Source organism: Phaenicophaeus curvirostris, chromosome 23 (assembly GCF_032191515.1).
Source record: "Phaenicophaeus curvirostris isolate KB17595 chromosome 23, BPBGC_Pcur_1.0, whole genome shotgun sequence".
NCBI classification, from domain to species: Eukaryota; Metazoa; Chordata; class Aves; order Cuculiformes; family Cuculidae; genus Phaenicophaeus; species Phaenicophaeus curvirostris.
Window position 1 is genome coordinate 7,981,975 of NC_091414.1, and position 18,307 is coordinate 8,000,281.

Genomic DNA, 18,307 nt, shown 5'->3' on the forward strand with positions numbered 1-18,307 from the left:
TGGCTTCTTCCAGGTGGCACTTTCAGCAGTTGGAATATTTATAGGCTGGTTTCTATACTGAAAAATTCCCTTTCTTGAAGATCTACCAGCCTGAGATGTGTGTGTGATATGAGAGACATCTACCTCCAGGAGTAAAAAGACACCCAACATCAGTCAGCACATTTCCTGACATCAAGCTAGAGACCACCACAAAGAGCTCGAGCTGCAAGAGCATTCCCAGGAAAGGCATGCAAGAACACGACATTTAGTCTCCTCTCCCCTTCCCATTTGCTCTTCACCCTGTGAAGTCCATCAGCGTGGCACCAACAAGCCAGCCTGGTGTGGACAGAGCTCTGTAGCAAATACAAACCCAAACACGTACACACGCAAAAAGAAAGAAGAGGCAGAGCATGCAGGAGCATGCACAAACCAAGACCAAACGTGCAAACCTCTCTGCTTGTGGTATCTAGACTCAATCAGGTGGAGAGAGATGCAGATAAAAACCATGCCAAGTTACCTTCAATGGAATAAGAATAGCGTGCTGGGCTGGGGTGGCTTGTGGTTAACCCTGTCGTGCAGGTAAGAACACTGTGCTGACTTGTAGATGGAGTCTGAATTAAACCACTTTCAGGTTTCATACCTGGCCACAGTGCACCTGAATCAGATAAATTGGACCAGTTACAAACAAATATGCTGGGACTAAACAGCATGCTGCTACCTCAGATTAATAGTTTTGCTTGTCACAAAAGCGAGTAACAAAACACACATGGAAATGTTTAGTTTCTGCAGTAGTGAGTGCTGATTGCCAGGCTGTGCCCAGATTAGAGCTGCTGACAAAACCGGCTGTAAAAGAGAAAATTAAAAGCAACAAGACCAGTTTACAAAGCTTTCAACTAAAAATCTGCTGGTGTCAGAGTGAATTCCTTGCTGTGCCAGTATGAAGGACCTGCTGCTCCCACTGGTGGGTGGGCTGAGCTGTGCAGCACCACAGACACTCTCAGCTGTTACACAGCGAGGCTGAACTGGTATCCATTGAAGCCAAGGTAAACGCTTCCACTACTGCACTGGGCTGTGGGTTGAACAATTTAAACCAAGCCACGAGTCAGTCAGTGTCACAGGCTGGCAATGGTTGAATATAGAGCTCAAAAATAATCTACAGGGTTTGTCTCAATTTCTTGCCATTCTGGAGTGACTTGTAATGACCCTGGGTGGCAGCACTGCAATCCTTCTGTACAAGGCACACACGGCAGTGCGGTTTCAGCTCAGGTGCTGTGCTAAGGTCGAGTCCACTGCACTAACAGTGGTGAATGCAGCATCCAACTGAAAGGGCTCAGCTCAGGCCTGGATCTTCAGGGCTCTTCAGGCTTCTCTTTCAGCATTTCCAGACCTCCAGCCAAAGTCAAGAGGCATTGCTCCCTGGCTCAAGTTAGAAAGCAGGAATCAGATGAGAAGATCTACTTAAAAACAAACAGGAATGTGCAAAGCAGAAGGCTAACAGGCATGTGGATCTGGACACAAAGGTCAAGGCCAGCAGAAAAACCACCCTCCTCCTTAACCCCCTAAACCAATCCCAAGGCTCCAAGAGCCACCCGCAGTCTTCCACCTCCTCTGGCAGGACAAGCCATGGCCTACAAGCTCCAAGTCTCTTACCCAGAAGACACAGGAGACTCCAGAGCTGGAAAGGAGCAGCAGCTCCAAGAGCTTGCTGCATCCTGCAGCTTTGTCACGATTAAATTCTGCAGCTGCTCTTTGATTTATTCACAAACCCAATTTCAAACTGCCACCTACACATCAAACTAAGCCATTCACCCATCTGTACAGCCACGACAGGGTTTTGGTTCTTCAGCTCTCCAGCTGCATCTTCATTACTGTTTCAAACTTCTAGAACTGTGATAATTGCAAACAAAAGGGAAAGACTGATTTAAGGAAGGCTGGAGACGGCTGAAACTCCAGAATAAAATACATGGGAAACAGATCCTCTAAGAAGAGTGTGAGCAGCTGTGTTTGTCCAGTCTCGAGAGTGAGGGCCATCATCTGCAAACAGGTGAGCAGTGTTCAGAGGGGACTGTAATCAACAGCTCCTCACAGGGAGAGAAAGGTGGACAAGGAACAGACAGCAACATGATGAGCTGGTTAGAGGACACACAGAAGCGCCCAATAACCCTGACGATGAAACACAAACCACCTCTGAATGCTGTAGGACATTTATCACAGGGGTGCAGCACCAAGTTGGACACACATGTCAGAGGTGTTCGCAAGCCAGGTTAAACACAAATGCAGGAGCTGACTTGGGTCATGTTAGAGCATCTTTCAGCCCCTGCTTCCCATGTCTTTTCTCATCTCCCAGTCCAGAGATGTTCTACCTTCCAAGAGCAAGGCACACTCTTGGCCCGGTGGCACATGTCCTTCCCTCTCCTTCGGCCAAACAGCACTGATAAGCTAGTACAGCCTCAAGTAAGCTGAGGAGGGGGAACAAGACCCCTCTGTGTCCAAGGGCAGCACTGCAGCAGGGGCAGAAGTTCATAAGACACATCTACATAGGTGGAAGGGCCCTACACAGAACAGCCCATCCCTTTTTGGGTTTTCTTGACCATCCCATCCAGTGTTTCTGACACCAACTTAGAGCCATGCACATACAGCCTGTACATCACTGCCCTTGCTTTAATTCTTCTTCAATAAAATATCTCCAGATCACAAGTACATCCCATGCAGAACAATGCACTAAACACCGTCAACAAACAAATACGCAGTAGAAAAACACGCAGACCTCTGGAATGGGCCCTTTGATGCTGGTAGAACGTCTGACTGAGCTGGCCAAGTCCCCACCTGCGCAATGGAGATTTTGTGGATTTTGTCAGCAGAAGCAATGTGTAGGATTCCCTCTGCACTGTGCGTATTCCTATGCCTCTACCTGCCCATTGCACCATGCAATGTTCACCTGTTCGAGTAGGTACCACTCCAATATGATTTCCATTACCGTAATAATGACTTCTAACATCTTCCTAACACTTAAATTCAGGCTAAAAATGCAAGTATTTAATAACAGACTTCATATTCCATACCAAGACATTTCAGTAACTGAGCACATTTCAGATGTTTAACAGACAAAAGTTCCTATGAAGTCACAGCAAATGCAGATCTCATCTGAGTCTTCAGCAGAATTTCTCCCGTTCCAGTCACAGTACAACACTGAGGCAGCCAAGCACCCCTGAATTCCTGAACCACTGGATTACATAAACCCAAACACCTCCTCAAAGGCAGTCACAACCACCACTCCCAGCACCCCCCAAAACTGACAAAACCCCTACATCTGCCTCCCCACATCAAATTTAGAGGTCAGCCTAAAAAACCTTTTGAAGCCTCTTGGCCAAACACCTCAAGGGAGCTCCCACATATTTACACGCATTTGCCTTTAAAAACATCCGAACCTGACAAGTGAATCACCTGAGAGCAGAGCAGCCCCAGTGACCATTCACCACAAACCACTGAGAGACACCACCTCAGTGAAGTCAAGGTAACCCCCACTGCTCTTCAGCTGGAGCAGAAACTAGCACAGCGAGGCACTGAAACCCCAACGCAGCCCCAGGGAAGAGCAGTTTGGTCCAGCACCCACAGCTCGGGGTAGGGCAGGGGTAGTGGGTAATTGACTGGTGTGACAACACCCAATGCTATGGCCAGACAAACAGCCAAGAACAGTGTTGAGAAAGACAGCAGCCAAACTTCACTAAGACTGAAGGCTTCAGTATGGACACAGTATCAGGGTCTCTTTACTGGTTCAGCCTTCCAAGCATGGAGGAACAAAGGGAGCTCAGAACACCCAATAGGAAGAGAGCTCCAGCTCCCCAGGACACGTAATCCCAAGCCAACAAGGTCCTCACCTGCTGGAAATCCCAAGACATCTGTCAGGACACGAGGTTGTGGGTTCTTTTGCCGACTGCAATGGCAGTCAGACCTGAGCTGCAGTGGCAGGGGCTGAGCTAGAAAGACTGCAGCACCAAACACCACCAGCCAATCAAACAATCCTGTTTTCCTCAAGAGCCTTGGGTTGCAAATACAACAGCCAAACACCACAGTGTGCAAAGCTCCCGCTTTACAGTGCCCAGTCACAGCAATTGATCTCAGCACGAATACAGGGCAAATGAGATTTGGGAGGTGCTTGCCTCCCATCTACTAGAAAACCACCACTTGCCTACAAAGGATCCCTCAACCACAAGAAAACTCCTTTTAATGAACCCCAGATACGTATACAGGAAAAAAAGAAAAAAAGGCATGCAGATTTGTTTTACAAACTGACCTTTCTCATAAAGATAACAATTTGTGCCACATTACTTCGAACGGTATTGTTAATGTTACCCAAGTCTAATAACACTGAGCCCAGTCGTATCACCTCTTCTACATCATCTTCAAAACTACCACAAGAAATCAATTGGTTTTTCATTTATATCAGAGTCCCTGCTCTGTCAGTGGCTCACACAGGCCACAAATGATAGTGGCTTTAGTCAAAGACATCTAGTTCTTCACCTAAGGCAAAATTCATCCTTTGACACTTCAAGACACTAAGATTTTAGCAGCACAGCTAAATCTGCAGGAGGCTCTACTGATTTAGTCACACAGTAGGAGCACAAGCCCCCAAGACAGCCCCTCCCTGGCTCTCTCACAGCTGCACTTGGGGTGCTCCCACCTGCGCGGGAGGGGGTGCTTTCTCTCTCCTCAGAGCCGGGTGCTATGGGCCAGAACAGCCTCTGCCACCAGACAATTCTGAGAGCTGGCAGCATTACAAAACCTTTATATTGACACCAAGCACTAAAAATTAAAAGAGACCACCTCCCATACAAGGACAAGCTGAGAGAGCTGGGGTTGTTCAGTCTGGAGAAGAGAAGGCTCTGAGGAAACCTTATAGAGACCTTCCAGTACCTGAAGAGGCTACAAGAAAACTGTGGAGGGACTTTTTACAGAGGCATGGAGTGATAGGAGAATGGGGCATGGATTTAAATTGGAGAGGGGAAGATTTAGACGAGATATAAGGAGGAAATTCTTCGCAATGAGGGTGAGGAGGCCCTGGCCCAGGCTGCCCAAGGAAGCTGTGGCTGCCCCATCCCTGGAGGTGTTCAAGGCCAGGTTGGATGGGGCTTGGAGCAACCTGATCCAGCGGGAGGTATCCCTGCCCATGGCAGGGGCTTTGGGATTAGATGACCTTTAAAGTCCCATCCAACTCAAACCATTTTATGATTCTAAGTTAAAATGTTATTTTTGTAATCAGTTATAAAATATCATATGTGGGAGATGGCCAAGTGGGGGGGGGGTTCTCCCCAGTGCCTGACAATTTAATATACAAAGTCCAAGGAAAGGCCAGGCAGCTACTTTTGCTCACTAAAACACCAAAGTCAGATATGTCTGTCTGCAGTGCTAATCCTTGACTCCCTCTATGCATCAGGAGAGTGATGGGTAGTATCTGCTAAAAAGACCCTCCCCTCCATGCGCTATTAAGAGAGCACGGACTGAACAACTCAAACCCGTTTGCTGAGCTTTAGCAGCTCAGTTATAGCAGGACCTCCACCCTTCCATCATCTGCAAAACAGGAACAGCTAACAGAGGGCTGAAGTATTGGAGCAACTGAGCAAACTGATTTGTCTAGTAAGCTTGGACACATTTTAGCATGAAATCTTTATTTGGTGAAAGATAAAACAACAAAAAAGTCCTAATCCTGACCAGCAATAAAGCAAAGGAAAACTGCCTTCAGCAGAGATGCTGTAGTGTGGGGTCTGGCATAATTTCACTGACACGAGAATTGCATAAACACAGCTACAGCACAACTGGAAAACATGATGATCCAAAACTAAGAACCACCTGGCAAGCTCTGTGGGGTGACATCCGAATTCTTGGCCAGGAAAACAGCTTTGGAAGAAACAATATTTTATAATACAAAGTCCCCTCTAGAGATCAGCAGAAACAGATCTAATTTAAGTAAGGTATGTGCTGTCCTGTAAATGCTTCTGTCCACTGCATGTGGATTAACATTGGGTTTTAACGACACAGGACAACAACTGCAGGCACCGAGGAGTATTTGCAAAATTTCTTCTTACCAAAAGGAGGTAGTCCGTAGGTTTGGGTGGTCTGGGGGTAGATGGTGTAGGGCTGAGACTGCTGCAGTGCTTGGTACTGAGTCTGAGCAGGGTAAGGGCTCATTGTTTCCGTCACGGGTACAGAAAGGATATGTGCGTATGGCCTTATTGGAAAGAAAGAACAACAGCAAAAAAGAACTATTTACATGATGCATCTTTCAGCTTAGGAAGAAAAAACAATACACACTGACAGGTGCCCTTAGCGTAATACCTGCCTGAATTTCCCAATATGACTGGCTCTTGGGTTTGTATCCACTGCCTGTTTGTGCAGCCACACCGGGGGAAAAGCTCTCCTCTGGGATGCCAGAGCACCAGTGCATATTCCAGGACTGGAAGGGCAGGGTGAGAGTGGAAAAGCAAACTCCCCATTCCACCAGGCACGAGCAATTATTTTCACCTATTGTGCCTCACAACACCAAATCCTAAAGCTCATAGGAGACGTCCAGCTCCTGGAACACACAGACTATGCAAGAGCAAGCACGAGGGACTAAGGCCTGCCAGGCTGCAGTGGGGAGAACTATTACGGCCCCCAAATGTGGTAAATCACCAGAAAATCCTATATTCCCCTTCTATTCATTTATGTCCTGTTTGTTTATTCCTCAAGTATTATAGGCATTATCCAACAAGACTATTGTGTTGTTCATTATTTGAAGGAGCTCTTTTATCCTTGTGATCATAAGACAACAGCCACTGAAGTCAAAGCCTGTCTTCTGTCAGCTTCAGTGCCCACAGCAACAAGTATTTGTTGCCAGCAGATATTAAACTGAGATTGACAGCATTACAGAAATGCATCAAGAAGCAAAAATTACTTAAGAAAGAAGTAAATGGTAGAGAATTCAGTAACAATTGTTTGACTTACTTTGCAGAATACATTTGTGAGGTATAGTCATTTGATGACCTTGGGATATAATCAGTGCATGTCATAACTGAAAAAAAAAAACAGTTGTATAATTACACAGGTGATCTGAAACCCAACGAATAATGACAATTAAAATTCAGCATGCAGGTACATTTTAACCAAGACACAGGATTTACAAAGGTTAAGATAATTTATTAAGGAAGTGATAATGATTTATGCAAATCACACTTTTCACAACAGGCATCACAACTGATCACCTCAACCCCCAAGACAAAACCTGTATGAGATGAGTAAGAGAGAACAGAGCCCAAAAGCAACACAAAAGTATCTCTTGGAAAGAGATATTCGCTCACTGTCCAGCACTGATGCTTTGTAAGCACAACACCAAACTTCCCTGTTATACCTGACAGCAGGGACAGGCCAAGGATGACACAGAGGAGACAAAGCCTGTGCTTGATGAAGCAAAGTAACAAGACCGGAGGAGGAAAAGAGGAAAGCCAGTGGGAGCAGAACTCCAGAAGGTACTCACTCTCGCTGGACATGGGAAGGTTTGAACCGAGGCTTGAAGATTCGGGTTTCTGATCACTGACTTCTGTGTTGCTCACATGACTGCCAGGACAAACAAAGGCTCATTGTTAGCATTATGAACTCCTGAATTAACACTCTTGGGCTTTGGAACCGTTGGGTTCAACCTCCCTCACCAAGATAAACTGCAGAAACGAACTCTGCGCTCTCTGATATTTCACACAGAGATCCCAAGACAGACTTGCAGCTCTAATCAGACATTGAACTGCCACCCCCCTCCAGCACGTTTTCTCACCAACTGGTCTCTCAAGATAAGAGCAGAGCTGTACTGACAGCTCAGCAGACCTAGCACCTTCAACCTGCTGCCGGCACTGGGAAGCATTAACGTCTTCTTTGCCACCTGGGCACGGCCTCCTGCGCCCCTGCATCAGCTCAGACACCATGAGGCTCTCCATGAGAGTTTCATTTGCTCATCCAGCACAAAAACCACGCAGCTATTTCCGTTGGGATCCTGAACAGACCTAGCTCGTGAAGAAATCCAGCAAGCACCATGTTTGATGCACACTTGGGCTACAAGCAGAAGTCCCCTCTCAGCAGCAATAAGTGGTTATATATAGGCTCCTTCATGTTGTAAAACTGCAGGCTGATAATATCAGAATAACCCATAGATGCCTCAAAACTTCATGAAATGCTGTGCTGCAGAACTAGCAATAATAGATTCATAGAATTTCTAGGTTGGAAAAGAACTTCGACATCATCAAGTCCAACTGGACCTGCCCACTACTAAGTAAGATCCCTGAGCACCTCATCTGCCCGTTTTTTAAACACCCCCAGGGCTGGGGACGCAATCACCTCCCTGCACAGCCTCTGTCAGTGCCTAAGAACCCTTCTGGTGAAGGAATTTTTCCCAATGTACAATCTGAACCTCCCCAGCCCAGCTTGAGGTCATTCCCTCTCGTCTAGAATTTCATAGAACTAAAGCCAAAGGAAAAAGCAGTGTCACTAAGAAATCATCTGCACTTCCTACTCAGTACATGAACACAGCAAAGACTGGCACATAACTGAAGCAGTGTGTGACAAACCCCAAACCATCCCATAACCTGCGCGCATTTCTCAAACACAGAAGTGACACCCAGTTCAAGGATTCTTCAACACTCATCTTCAGGGACAAACCCAGCAGGAAGGCAATCTCCCATGGCCACAAGCGTCTGCAATAGCAAGGCCACAGCGCAGCACCTGCAGTGGCACCAACCTGAGTCCTGCAGGCTCAGGGAAGGAGTAGCCAAGGAGCAAGTGATGCCAACCAGCAGTGCCCTGGTAGCTCTGTCCAGACCTTGGGCTGTGACAAGCTCTGCTGTCCAGCTCCTCACTCCAGGATGGGTTGGAGATAAACCCCTGGGGTTATGCAGCGTTCTTGGGACAGGATGAGGGGCAGTTAGCTCGTGAGTGCCATAGGTTTGGTTATCAAGCAAAGGGGTTTTCCTCCTTTGGCTCAGGGGTGAACCTTGACCAAAATGCATAACCTGTCTTTTTCCTCAAAACCTTTATGAACAAAACCCTTGGAAATCTTTCTCAATGACAGCAGCTGAACAGACTTTCCTAAGAAAATACGAGTTTTGGAAGAAAGTAACACATTTCTAGGCACGCTCAGGGTATTTGTCTACTATTATTCCTGTGCTTGTATGGCACTGACAGTCCGTGAGCAACTATGCTGTGCTGTGCAGTTTGCAAGCAGGCTGAGAGCAGCTCATTGGGATCCCTTTCTGTGGAAAGTGCTCTTATCCTCCGTCATTTACAAATTTTCAGCTCTCATGGACTCACAAGAAAAATCCTCTCTCTTCCACAATCCAGTTAAAATCAACACAGCTGGAATATTGACATCAGCTGGAAATCACGTTGGCTGAGAAGAAACAAGTCTAAAATTTAAGGTAAATTACTCCATCGGCCAATCTCCCTCCTCCCCCCCCCGATATTTTTAAGTACCACATTTTAAATATCACACACTCGAATCTCAAGGCTGCTGGTGCCTGCAGGGAAGGTGCAATTGCACTGAAGCAGGGTAATGTGCTGCATTGATCCTGTGCACTTTGACACGTTCAGACCTGCCCGTGCTGCCCCCTGCTCCTCTGTATCAACAGAGAGAGAAAACTCTCCTAGTACACAGCTCATCTCCCCTCATAAGGGCTAGATAGGCAGCACACAGCAATAAGCTCCAATTTCCAACTCTCCGACACACAGCAGATATCAGGTGCTGTCTGCTCCCTGCTGCCTGCACAAATATTTCCTTCAGTCTCTTTAAAAAAACACACATTACTGTCCCCATTCAGGGCTCCAATATATCACCTCCACTCCTGCCTGACTGGCAACACACAGTGTTTCCTCCTCACTCATGTGGGGATGTCAGAGGCTCCAGAAAGAAATCTGTCTTCACTTCATACTTGGTACTGCTGATAGGGACAGAATAAATCCTGATACAGCTCTTCTCCCTATCTGTAGTAGCAATGAATCCCTCAACACGACATCTGAGAGCAGCTACTGAGGCTACAATTGGTACAACACAACCGCTTTACATAGAAGAGCTGTCAGTTTGAAAGAGTTTCATTCCTCACAACAGTTACCCACAGAGTTCTGCTGAGAATCACAGCACAGGTGGTACTGAAATAGTCTGAGTCTCACCAGAACAAATCATATTATGAGCCGTATGTGCCAGTTGCATCAGATCTGTGTAAAGCAGGATGCTTGATGAGGAAAGCCTTGTAGCCACTTCTATAAAAGCTTAATGCTAAAGGACCGGCTACTGTTTTTTCAATTGGGAACTTAGTCACATAATTATATCAAATACAAAAGTGACTGACAGTTCCCTATCACTGTGAGAAATAAAAAAATACGCAAGCTTCTAAAATGGAAGTGTATGATGATAAAAAGAACATTTGTAGCTGTTCCAAACTAATATCAAATTAAAGATTGCCTTACCTCAAGCTTTGTTCTCTGGATTCCTGCATCTTGGCTTTTTTCACCTGCAAAGACAAACACATTTAGAGACACAACTACACAACCAATGACAGCTGTCCTTAACGGGATCCACAAGTGCAGACCTCCGTTACCAGATCACCCTTGGTTACTATAGAGTTCACCTTAGGGTTTAAATGCAGAGCACCTTGCACGGAACTCCAGAGCTCACCCACATAATCGTGGGTTCTTCATCTCAAAACAAGCTTTTTCTGAGTTAGAAAACAAGTGCTAAAGTTGAAGGTGTTAGCGAAATGGCCATGCTATTTGAGTAACAGACTATGGAAAAAACCTCTGATAGAGGAAATCTTACAAAAATTCAATAAAACAGCCACAAATTTTAAGCAAATCTTATTCTGCATACATTCAGCACAACTGCCACAAATCTGGGTCTTTCACTTTTCCCCTCTATTTAATTACACAAAAATAGGAACTTGAACATTTTTGCGGTAATAAATAAGGAGTTCTGATTTTCACTTCTGAGTAAGAACAACACCGCATTTATTCTGGTTTTGTAGCTGGCTGCTGGCACCAGGTTGTGTGCAGGGTACGACACAACAGAAAGCACTGCCTCGAACACAGATGCGGTTTGCATTTTGCAGTATTTTAAAGCTCAGTTTGCTTTTGTCTCTGTCCCAGCCCTGCCAGCAGCTGCTCCCTCTGGTGTTTCACAGCAGAGCCCTACAAGCTTCATCAGCACTCATCACACACCAAAAAGGCCAAGGCGATGACAAAAAGCTATGGCATTATTTTGGCATTCATCACTTCACCCTGAGCGAAGAGCTGGTAACGCCGGCACTGAACATCACTCTTGTGGTTCTTCAGCCCCACAGCTTCACAGATTCCACACAGCCTTTCTCCTGCCTGGCCAGGAACACACGCTACTTCTGATCCTCAACTGCCATGAGGTCCAGGGTCTAAAGGAGCTCCACCAGTTCTCCCCAACTAAACACTACAATACTAAGGGCAAGCAGACACGTTCCCCCAGCATTGGCAGGCATGGAGTTAGAGCGTGGCTGCAGCCACACCTGGGGCCCCTCAACTCCTTTTGGCATCCCTCTGCCCTTCAGGAGGTGCTCCCGCTCTTCCCCAGGACCCTGCCACCTGCTCCTGCAGGCGGGACCTCAGCCACCAAACTGCACCCAGAGATTTTGAGGGAAGGAGACAGAAAAAGATTAATAACATTACAAAAAATAGCAGCAGACTGCCATGCTTAGGATAAAAATAAACATTCATTTATAATTAGCAGCTTGAATTTTTGATTTCACAGTACGAAAGCAGCTGGTTCTCATCAAATACTCAATAAGATCTGGCTTCTTCACTTCAGTAGTGGTTTTTTTGTAACTTGCAAGGAGGACAGAGAAATCAGCTCACCAAAAAAAACACTCACCTCCCTTCCCTCACAAAAAAGAAGAGATATTTCGTAAGAACACATCAGCTTTATTGGTGTTTCTATTACGAGCAGAATGGAACTGCTGTTCCTAAAACATTTCCCAACACTCAGGACTTCAGCTCAAGGCTCTGCTCTGCTGACTCTGGTCCCTGGACTGGAACTTCTATCTTGATGGGTATCTACTCTGTGAGGCCACCTCGCCTCGTCCTTGTGCCTCGTCCTCTGATGGGAAAATGCCCCCTCTGCCAGAAACGTGCTCTTGGGGTGGCACAGAGAACAATACTGTAAATGACTTTTTCCATCAAGTCAATAGTTCATTTCATTTGAATGATCAGTGAATCTCTAGGGAGGGTTTCACACTCTAAATGGCACTGGATGGACAGCACCTGCACACAGCAGAGGGCAAGCAGAGCAGCAGGTTTGCACCCCAATCTCTTGAGTCCTCGCCTGCCCTGGGGCCTTGGCCAGGGACCCTCTCTGCAGGCTATTACGAGAAATTCTCCCTCACATCCTGATGTGAAGTAGTAACAATCTTGATACCTTCATGGGATGCAAACCCCATTTCCTCCCCATCACTAATCCCTACCATTCATGATACAAACTTCAGCAGAGGGAATAGTTTAAACACAGCCTTTCACAGACTAGAAAGCATCTCCCCTCTCTCCTGCCATACCTTATAAAACACATTTAATGCAGGAACAGCACCTGGTAACATTAACTCCAGGGCGGTGTTCAGGGCACGAGGAGAGAGTGCTGCTGTGATGCGCTGTGCTCCCAGTGGAGCCCCTGCAAAGGGCAGCTCCACAGCCTCTCCTGCATGAGCCTCCAAAAAGGCTGCAGAAACCTCTTCCTGTGGTTTGAGAACAAACTCCTTGTAGTGGTTTCATAAACTTAACAAATTTCTGTGTGGATAAATCATGAGTTAGCAATCTATATGTATATATATGAACACACATGTATATTTGACAATATCAGTAGTAATAACCTGAGCATGACATAAATGGTATGGAATAAGTGGTGGAATGCTGTGATTTGACTTAAATTAGAATCAGTTTTCTGACTCAGTCTCATCTAAGTAATTTCATTTTCTGAAAGTTCACTGCATGTTTTTCAGTGTTGCTGTCTAGTAGTCATCACACGGGCACTGGGATGCAGAAAGGCCAGTGCTGATACGTATTCCTAAAGTAACCAAGGCCATCCTGAAACCAGTGGAGCCTTAAGAGAAAGATGAAGAAGGGTAGCACCTGCAGGGAGGGTTGGGCAGGACAGGTGATCCCAAACTGACAGAGGGTTTCCTCCCAAATACATCACACTCAGGATAAACCTGAGAGATCACGAGGGTCTTACTCTCTTCTGCAATGACCAATGTACTGTGAGGACCTCGTCTCTCTGGTTGCCCCCGATCCCAGATCCATTTGTTCCTGAATCCAGTTCCTGAGCCCAGCTCCCTCCCAGCCTTGGACCCTTTCCCTCATGTCTGCTCTGCAGCACAGGTGGTTACTACAGCCATTGAGGGGTGGGGGCCTGACTCCATATCTTTGTCTATGTTTTATTATTTTCTTATTTTCATTATTATTTCATTAAAACTGTAGCTCTGGTTTCTAACCCACGAGTCTTTTCCTCATTTTCCTTTCCCCTTTCCTTGGGGATGGAGTGGGAGGGAACTGGGAGCTCAATTCCTCGGTTTTAACTGCCAAAATTGGCCAGGTTGGGGCAAAACCCCGGCACCTCTTCAAATGCCTCCTTTCACCCACGGTCCCCTCTGAAAAACTCCAGAGAGACGCTCTGGATTTTCTGGTCCCCTCTCAAGTGACAGGATCACAGTTTGCAGAGTTTTCACACAGAAGGAAGGAATTCACTCTTCTTAAAAAAATAAAAATAAAAAAAAAACAACAAAGAAAAGAAATGAAAACAAAGAAAAAGACGTGGTCTGTCAGTGATTCCAGTTTAGCTTCAGCACCTCCAGATGTTATCTCCCTAATCTGTGCTACAATGAATGACAGCCTCCTGAGGTGCCACTGCTCCTGCATCTGCCCTTGTGTTTCTCTTTTCTCTCAGTTTGGAGCTCGGGTCATTTCTTTTTAAAAAAAAAAAAAAAAAAAAGCAGAAGGAAAATAAAAGTTCAGCGACCTATTCGAGCTGATCTCTGCTCCCAAGCCACAAATCTCTCTAGCTGAAAATCCAAATTAATCTTTGTGCTGGAAAACTCTGTTTCTGCCCCAGATCTTATATTAGAGCAGCTTCCAGTATGTAAAGAGGCTGCACAAAAGCTGGGGAGGAGTTCTTGATCAGGGAGGGCAGGGATAAGACTAGGGGAATGGTTTTCAGGTGAAGGAGGGGAGATTGAGATGAGATCCCAATGTTTTGCTGTGAGAGTGGGGAGGCCCTGGCCCAGGCTGCCCAGAGCAGTGGTGGCTGCCCCATCCCTGGAGGTGTTCAAGGCCAGGTTGGGTGGGGTTTGGAGCCCCTGATCCAGTGGGAGGTGTCCCTGCCCCTGGCAGGGGCTGGATCTAGATGGGCTTTGAGGTCCCTTCCCGCCCAAACCATGGGTTTGAGTCTATGATTCTATCTACCCGAGTTGGAATTCAGTTGTATTTACAGTCAGAATCAAAGCAGAAACAGAGTTTTCCTCTTGACACAAAGGCAGCAGCTGCTCTGTGCCCGACCCCAGCGCTCAGACCAGCACTCACAGCCTGACGGTCAAGCCTGAGGATACTCAGAAATGCCCCCACTCCCTGCCAGCTCACAGTAAGGCCATGACTTGTGGGAGCAAATGCTGCCCAAGCCATTGGAGCCTGGGGCAATGTCACTGAGAACGGAGGAGAGCACACAAATCAGGAAACACAACTTCATTGCAAACTCTTTGCCAATTTCAATTAAGAAAACTCTTCAGCTCAACCACAGTCATCACTTTTTCTCTACAGTTTCAGGTCTCTCTGTAGCCCTTCCCAACACTAGGCTCTTCCTCCCACTCTGGCTTGCCACCACTTAGATGAAGTCATTCCAAACAGAGAACAGCCCTGTGGATGTCCGCAAGGGCTACAACACAATTTCACCATCTGTTACAGAAAGGAGGTTTTTTTGTCATTTTCTAGCGTTAAGGAATAAATAAAATATTGAAAAACTCGACTCCCTGCATCCACAATGAATTCAGTACATGAGGATTTGTATGCAGGATTACTTATAAAAACTAATCCAGTATAATAACTTACTATAAAATAATAACGTTTTTGTCATGACAACGTCAACGTCAGGAGGGCACTGGCGATCACTGCCCCAACCTGCCCTTTGCTCTCGACCTGCCCTGGCTGTTTCTGTTGTCCAGCACCACGGTGTGCACGGAGGCTTTTCTAACTAAGACTGGAAAAGGGAAGAAACATTCCAAAAGCTGAGACAGAAGACAGGGCAGCCCCAGGGGTTGGAAGTTCAATGCTCAGAAAAGATACTCTGCACATAATTGGATCCACTATCATCATCGTCCTCAGCAACACAAGAAAGTGACACCACTTCTTTTTTTATTACTTTTTAATGTACAATACACAGAGTTCAGCCCGATGGTTCCTCACCAGCTCCTTTTGCATTCAGGTATCAGCAGTTTGCCACAAACATTACTTATTGCAGTAATGTGCCAATCTTGTTCCCATGATTAAGAAAAGCAAAATCATTCAGGAAAGAAAACCAGTTTGTACCCTTACCAGTGCCGAGCTCTCAGGCTGGCAGGGTTTTTACTTCAGTTTCCTTTTTTTTTTTAAATGAAGAACATTCATTTGTTTCAGGAATGCTCTCCTCCCGCAGGAATGTGCCACCGTGCTGGAAACACCCCCTCATTCTGGAGTCTGATCAGCAGCCTCACTCTTTCTCAGGCTGACCAACTGCAGCAGGTACTTAACAGGAATTGCCAAGAAAACCTTCAGCTGGAAACAACAGCAGGATTTGCACAGAGGATGTTTCCCTGTACCAAAAACTAGCAGTGCACTGTCTCTCACATCGTGAAGGGCAGTTCTCATTATATATGGATGTGAATGCCGATACTTCCTTTTTTAACACATACATTTAATTCATTTTTAAATCAAAAAGACACCTGGAGCTCAAATTCCACGGTTTTGCTGAGCAGTTTCGGTCTGTGCACATAGGCTCAGGCATATGAACTGCACACTGTGGCGAGCAATGTTCAGAGCAATTGTACATTCCCAATTCCATCTCATCCTGCTTTGTCATAACATTGCATAAATGACATTACAGTATATTTTCTAGTTAGTTAACTGAAGAACACAGAATTCTTACATTAAAGAAGCATCGGGATCTTTTCAATAAGAGCATTACCAGACTGCCCAGCACAGCACTTGTGTGCACTGGAAAAGTCTCCACAATTAACGCTGCCTTCACTCTTGAGGTCACCTGGCAATTTCTTGTCGAGTTTGCAACAGCTTTGACTTGGGAACATAACCTGAATACAAGATTTTTTGCTTAACTCCTATGCTGATATGGTTTAGATATAGAAATTTAACTACCTATTGTACTGCAGGAATACCTGGTCTGCCCCAAACTCCTGTGACATGGCAGCAATGCTTAATTCATGACATGCTCTCCTACTCAAACACATAGTTAAATTATGAATTTAAGAAACACTTTCCACCTGTGGAGCTGATGGATCACAGTGCCTTTTCAGGACCTCCAGCACAAGAAGAATCGAAGACTACACACACTGTAGTAACCTGCAGGCTGATTCTGTCTTTAAAACAGTGAATTTAAATTTCTCTAAAACAGGCTTGAAATAGCCTGAGTTTCTGAGCATAAGTAGTAATTGTTTTTACACAGAAGTTACAGAGTTGAGGCATACATAACTATTCATTTTATTATATTGCCTGTACAATAATAGTAAATTAAATGTACAACACATTACTGACAGTGAAATGATTTTTTACTTCTACGTAAATATGCAAAGTACAAGCCCTACTTTACATTATTAATTAAAATAACTGTACACTGAATTTGTGAGAGCAACCATTTGTTTTCTATGTTCTTAAAATTTTTATGTTTTTAAATGTACTTACTGGTTGTTCGGGTAAGTCTTGTGGCTCTTCCATGGGTATTACTATTTTAATGCCTAAGTGATTCAGATCGTGTGTTCCTCAGCAGTCTTCAAAGCCTGCCAAAAAAAGGTGTTCACAGCTTTATGTACTTTTTGGGGGGGCTTATCATTTAGGCTATCAGAGAACAGTAATTGTTACATATTCCACCCACAAGCTTTCTAAACTCGTGTTGCCATCTCCCAAATAAAATACGAAATTCATATATGGAAAGATTTAATAAACAAGGGATTTAGCTTTAAGCTTCAAGATACAGACTTTTTTATGCACGTGGCACATTTCTACATTTACTTCTACCATCCCGACTCTAGAAGCTAATATATCAATCAGACATGTGCACCATGAGTCTAAAGACACTTTAAATGATCAAGCCTGGTCTACTAGGTCAGTAAACAGCGTGATTCAATCTAACCTGTTTTAATTTAGAACATTTATATAACGAACAAAAAAAATCAGGACAAGACTGCACACCTGAGTGTTTACTGTGCGTTGCCAAATTCCCAAAGCAAGTTCATTGCTCTCTACCTGAAAGGAGGTTGTAGAGAGGAGGGAGCTGGGCTCTTCTCCCAAGTGACAGGGGACAGGACGAGAGGGAATGGCCTCAAACTGCACCAGGGGAGGTTCAGGCTGGACATGAGGAAAAAATTTTTCACAGAAAGGGTCATTGGGCACTGGCAGAGGCTGCCCAGGGAAGGGGTTGAGCCACCTTCCCTGCAGGTGTTTAAGGGACGGGTGGACGAGGTGCTAAAGGACACGGTTTAGTGTTTGATAGGAATGGTTGGACTCGATGATCCGGTGGGTCTCTTCCAACCTGGTTATTCTATGACTCATTATTTCAATTGCACCTTTCAAAAAGGGAAGTTTGATGAAAATTTCTGAACTTAGTTTTCATTTGGGAGCTCTGTAACCCTGCAGTGCCAAGCCCTGGCACGCTGAACCACAGCTGCTCCTCCCCGGGGTTTTAAAGCTATGAAAATGAAACTTTGCAGATTGCTTCACAACCTGATGCATTTTTGCAACTTGCTGGGCAGAAGGTAAAGGCACCAGTGCTTCAGGGCTTTCCCCTCTGCCTGAGTGATTCTCATGAACAGTGACCCATGCGCTTGACTGCTCTTCTTGCAGCCTGTCATTCATTCTCACCAGCCCCCAACCCCTTCTGCCCAGCTCTTGCAGCGGCCCCACGGGCAGGCACCTGCTCTCCTGTCCCACAGAGCCAGCTCCTCCATGCACACAGGGTATTACCACAAGCAGAACCAGGGTGGGTTACAACAATGAAGAGAAATGCTAAAAACCACATAGTGGCTTGGACAAAATTAAACACAGTGCTTTC

General features: G+C 45.6%; 1 protein-coding gene across 3 annotated transcripts in view; it reads right to left on the reverse strand.

Annotated features, from left to right (window-relative positions):
- EYA3 (EYA transcriptional coactivator and phosphatase 3) overlaps positions 1 to 18,307 on the reverse strand; it is a 54,322-nt gene that overhangs the window by 21,556 nt on the left and 14,459 nt on the right. For 2 of the 3 annotated variants that reach the window (XM_069875465.1, XM_069875466.1), the window contains 6 exons: positions 16,942 to 17,036; positions 10,459 to 10,502; positions 7,490 to 7,569; positions 6,961 to 7,027; positions 6,063 to 6,205; positions 497 to 634 (listed from right to left, as the gene is read on the reverse strand). In XM_069875465.1, coding sequence (XP_069731566.1) covers positions 497 to 634; positions 6,063 to 6,205; positions 6,961 to 7,027; positions 7,490 to 7,569; positions 10,459 to 10,502; positions 16,942 to 16,974 — 505 coding nt within the window. In that variant the 5' untranslated portion in view covers positions 16,975 to 17,036. The remainder of the gene's footprint in view (positions 1 to 496; positions 635 to 6,062; positions 6,206 to 6,960; positions 7,028 to 7,489; positions 7,570 to 10,458; positions 10,503 to 16,941; positions 17,037 to 18,307) is intronic. The other variant, XM_069875467.1, reaches the window with a different exon arrangement.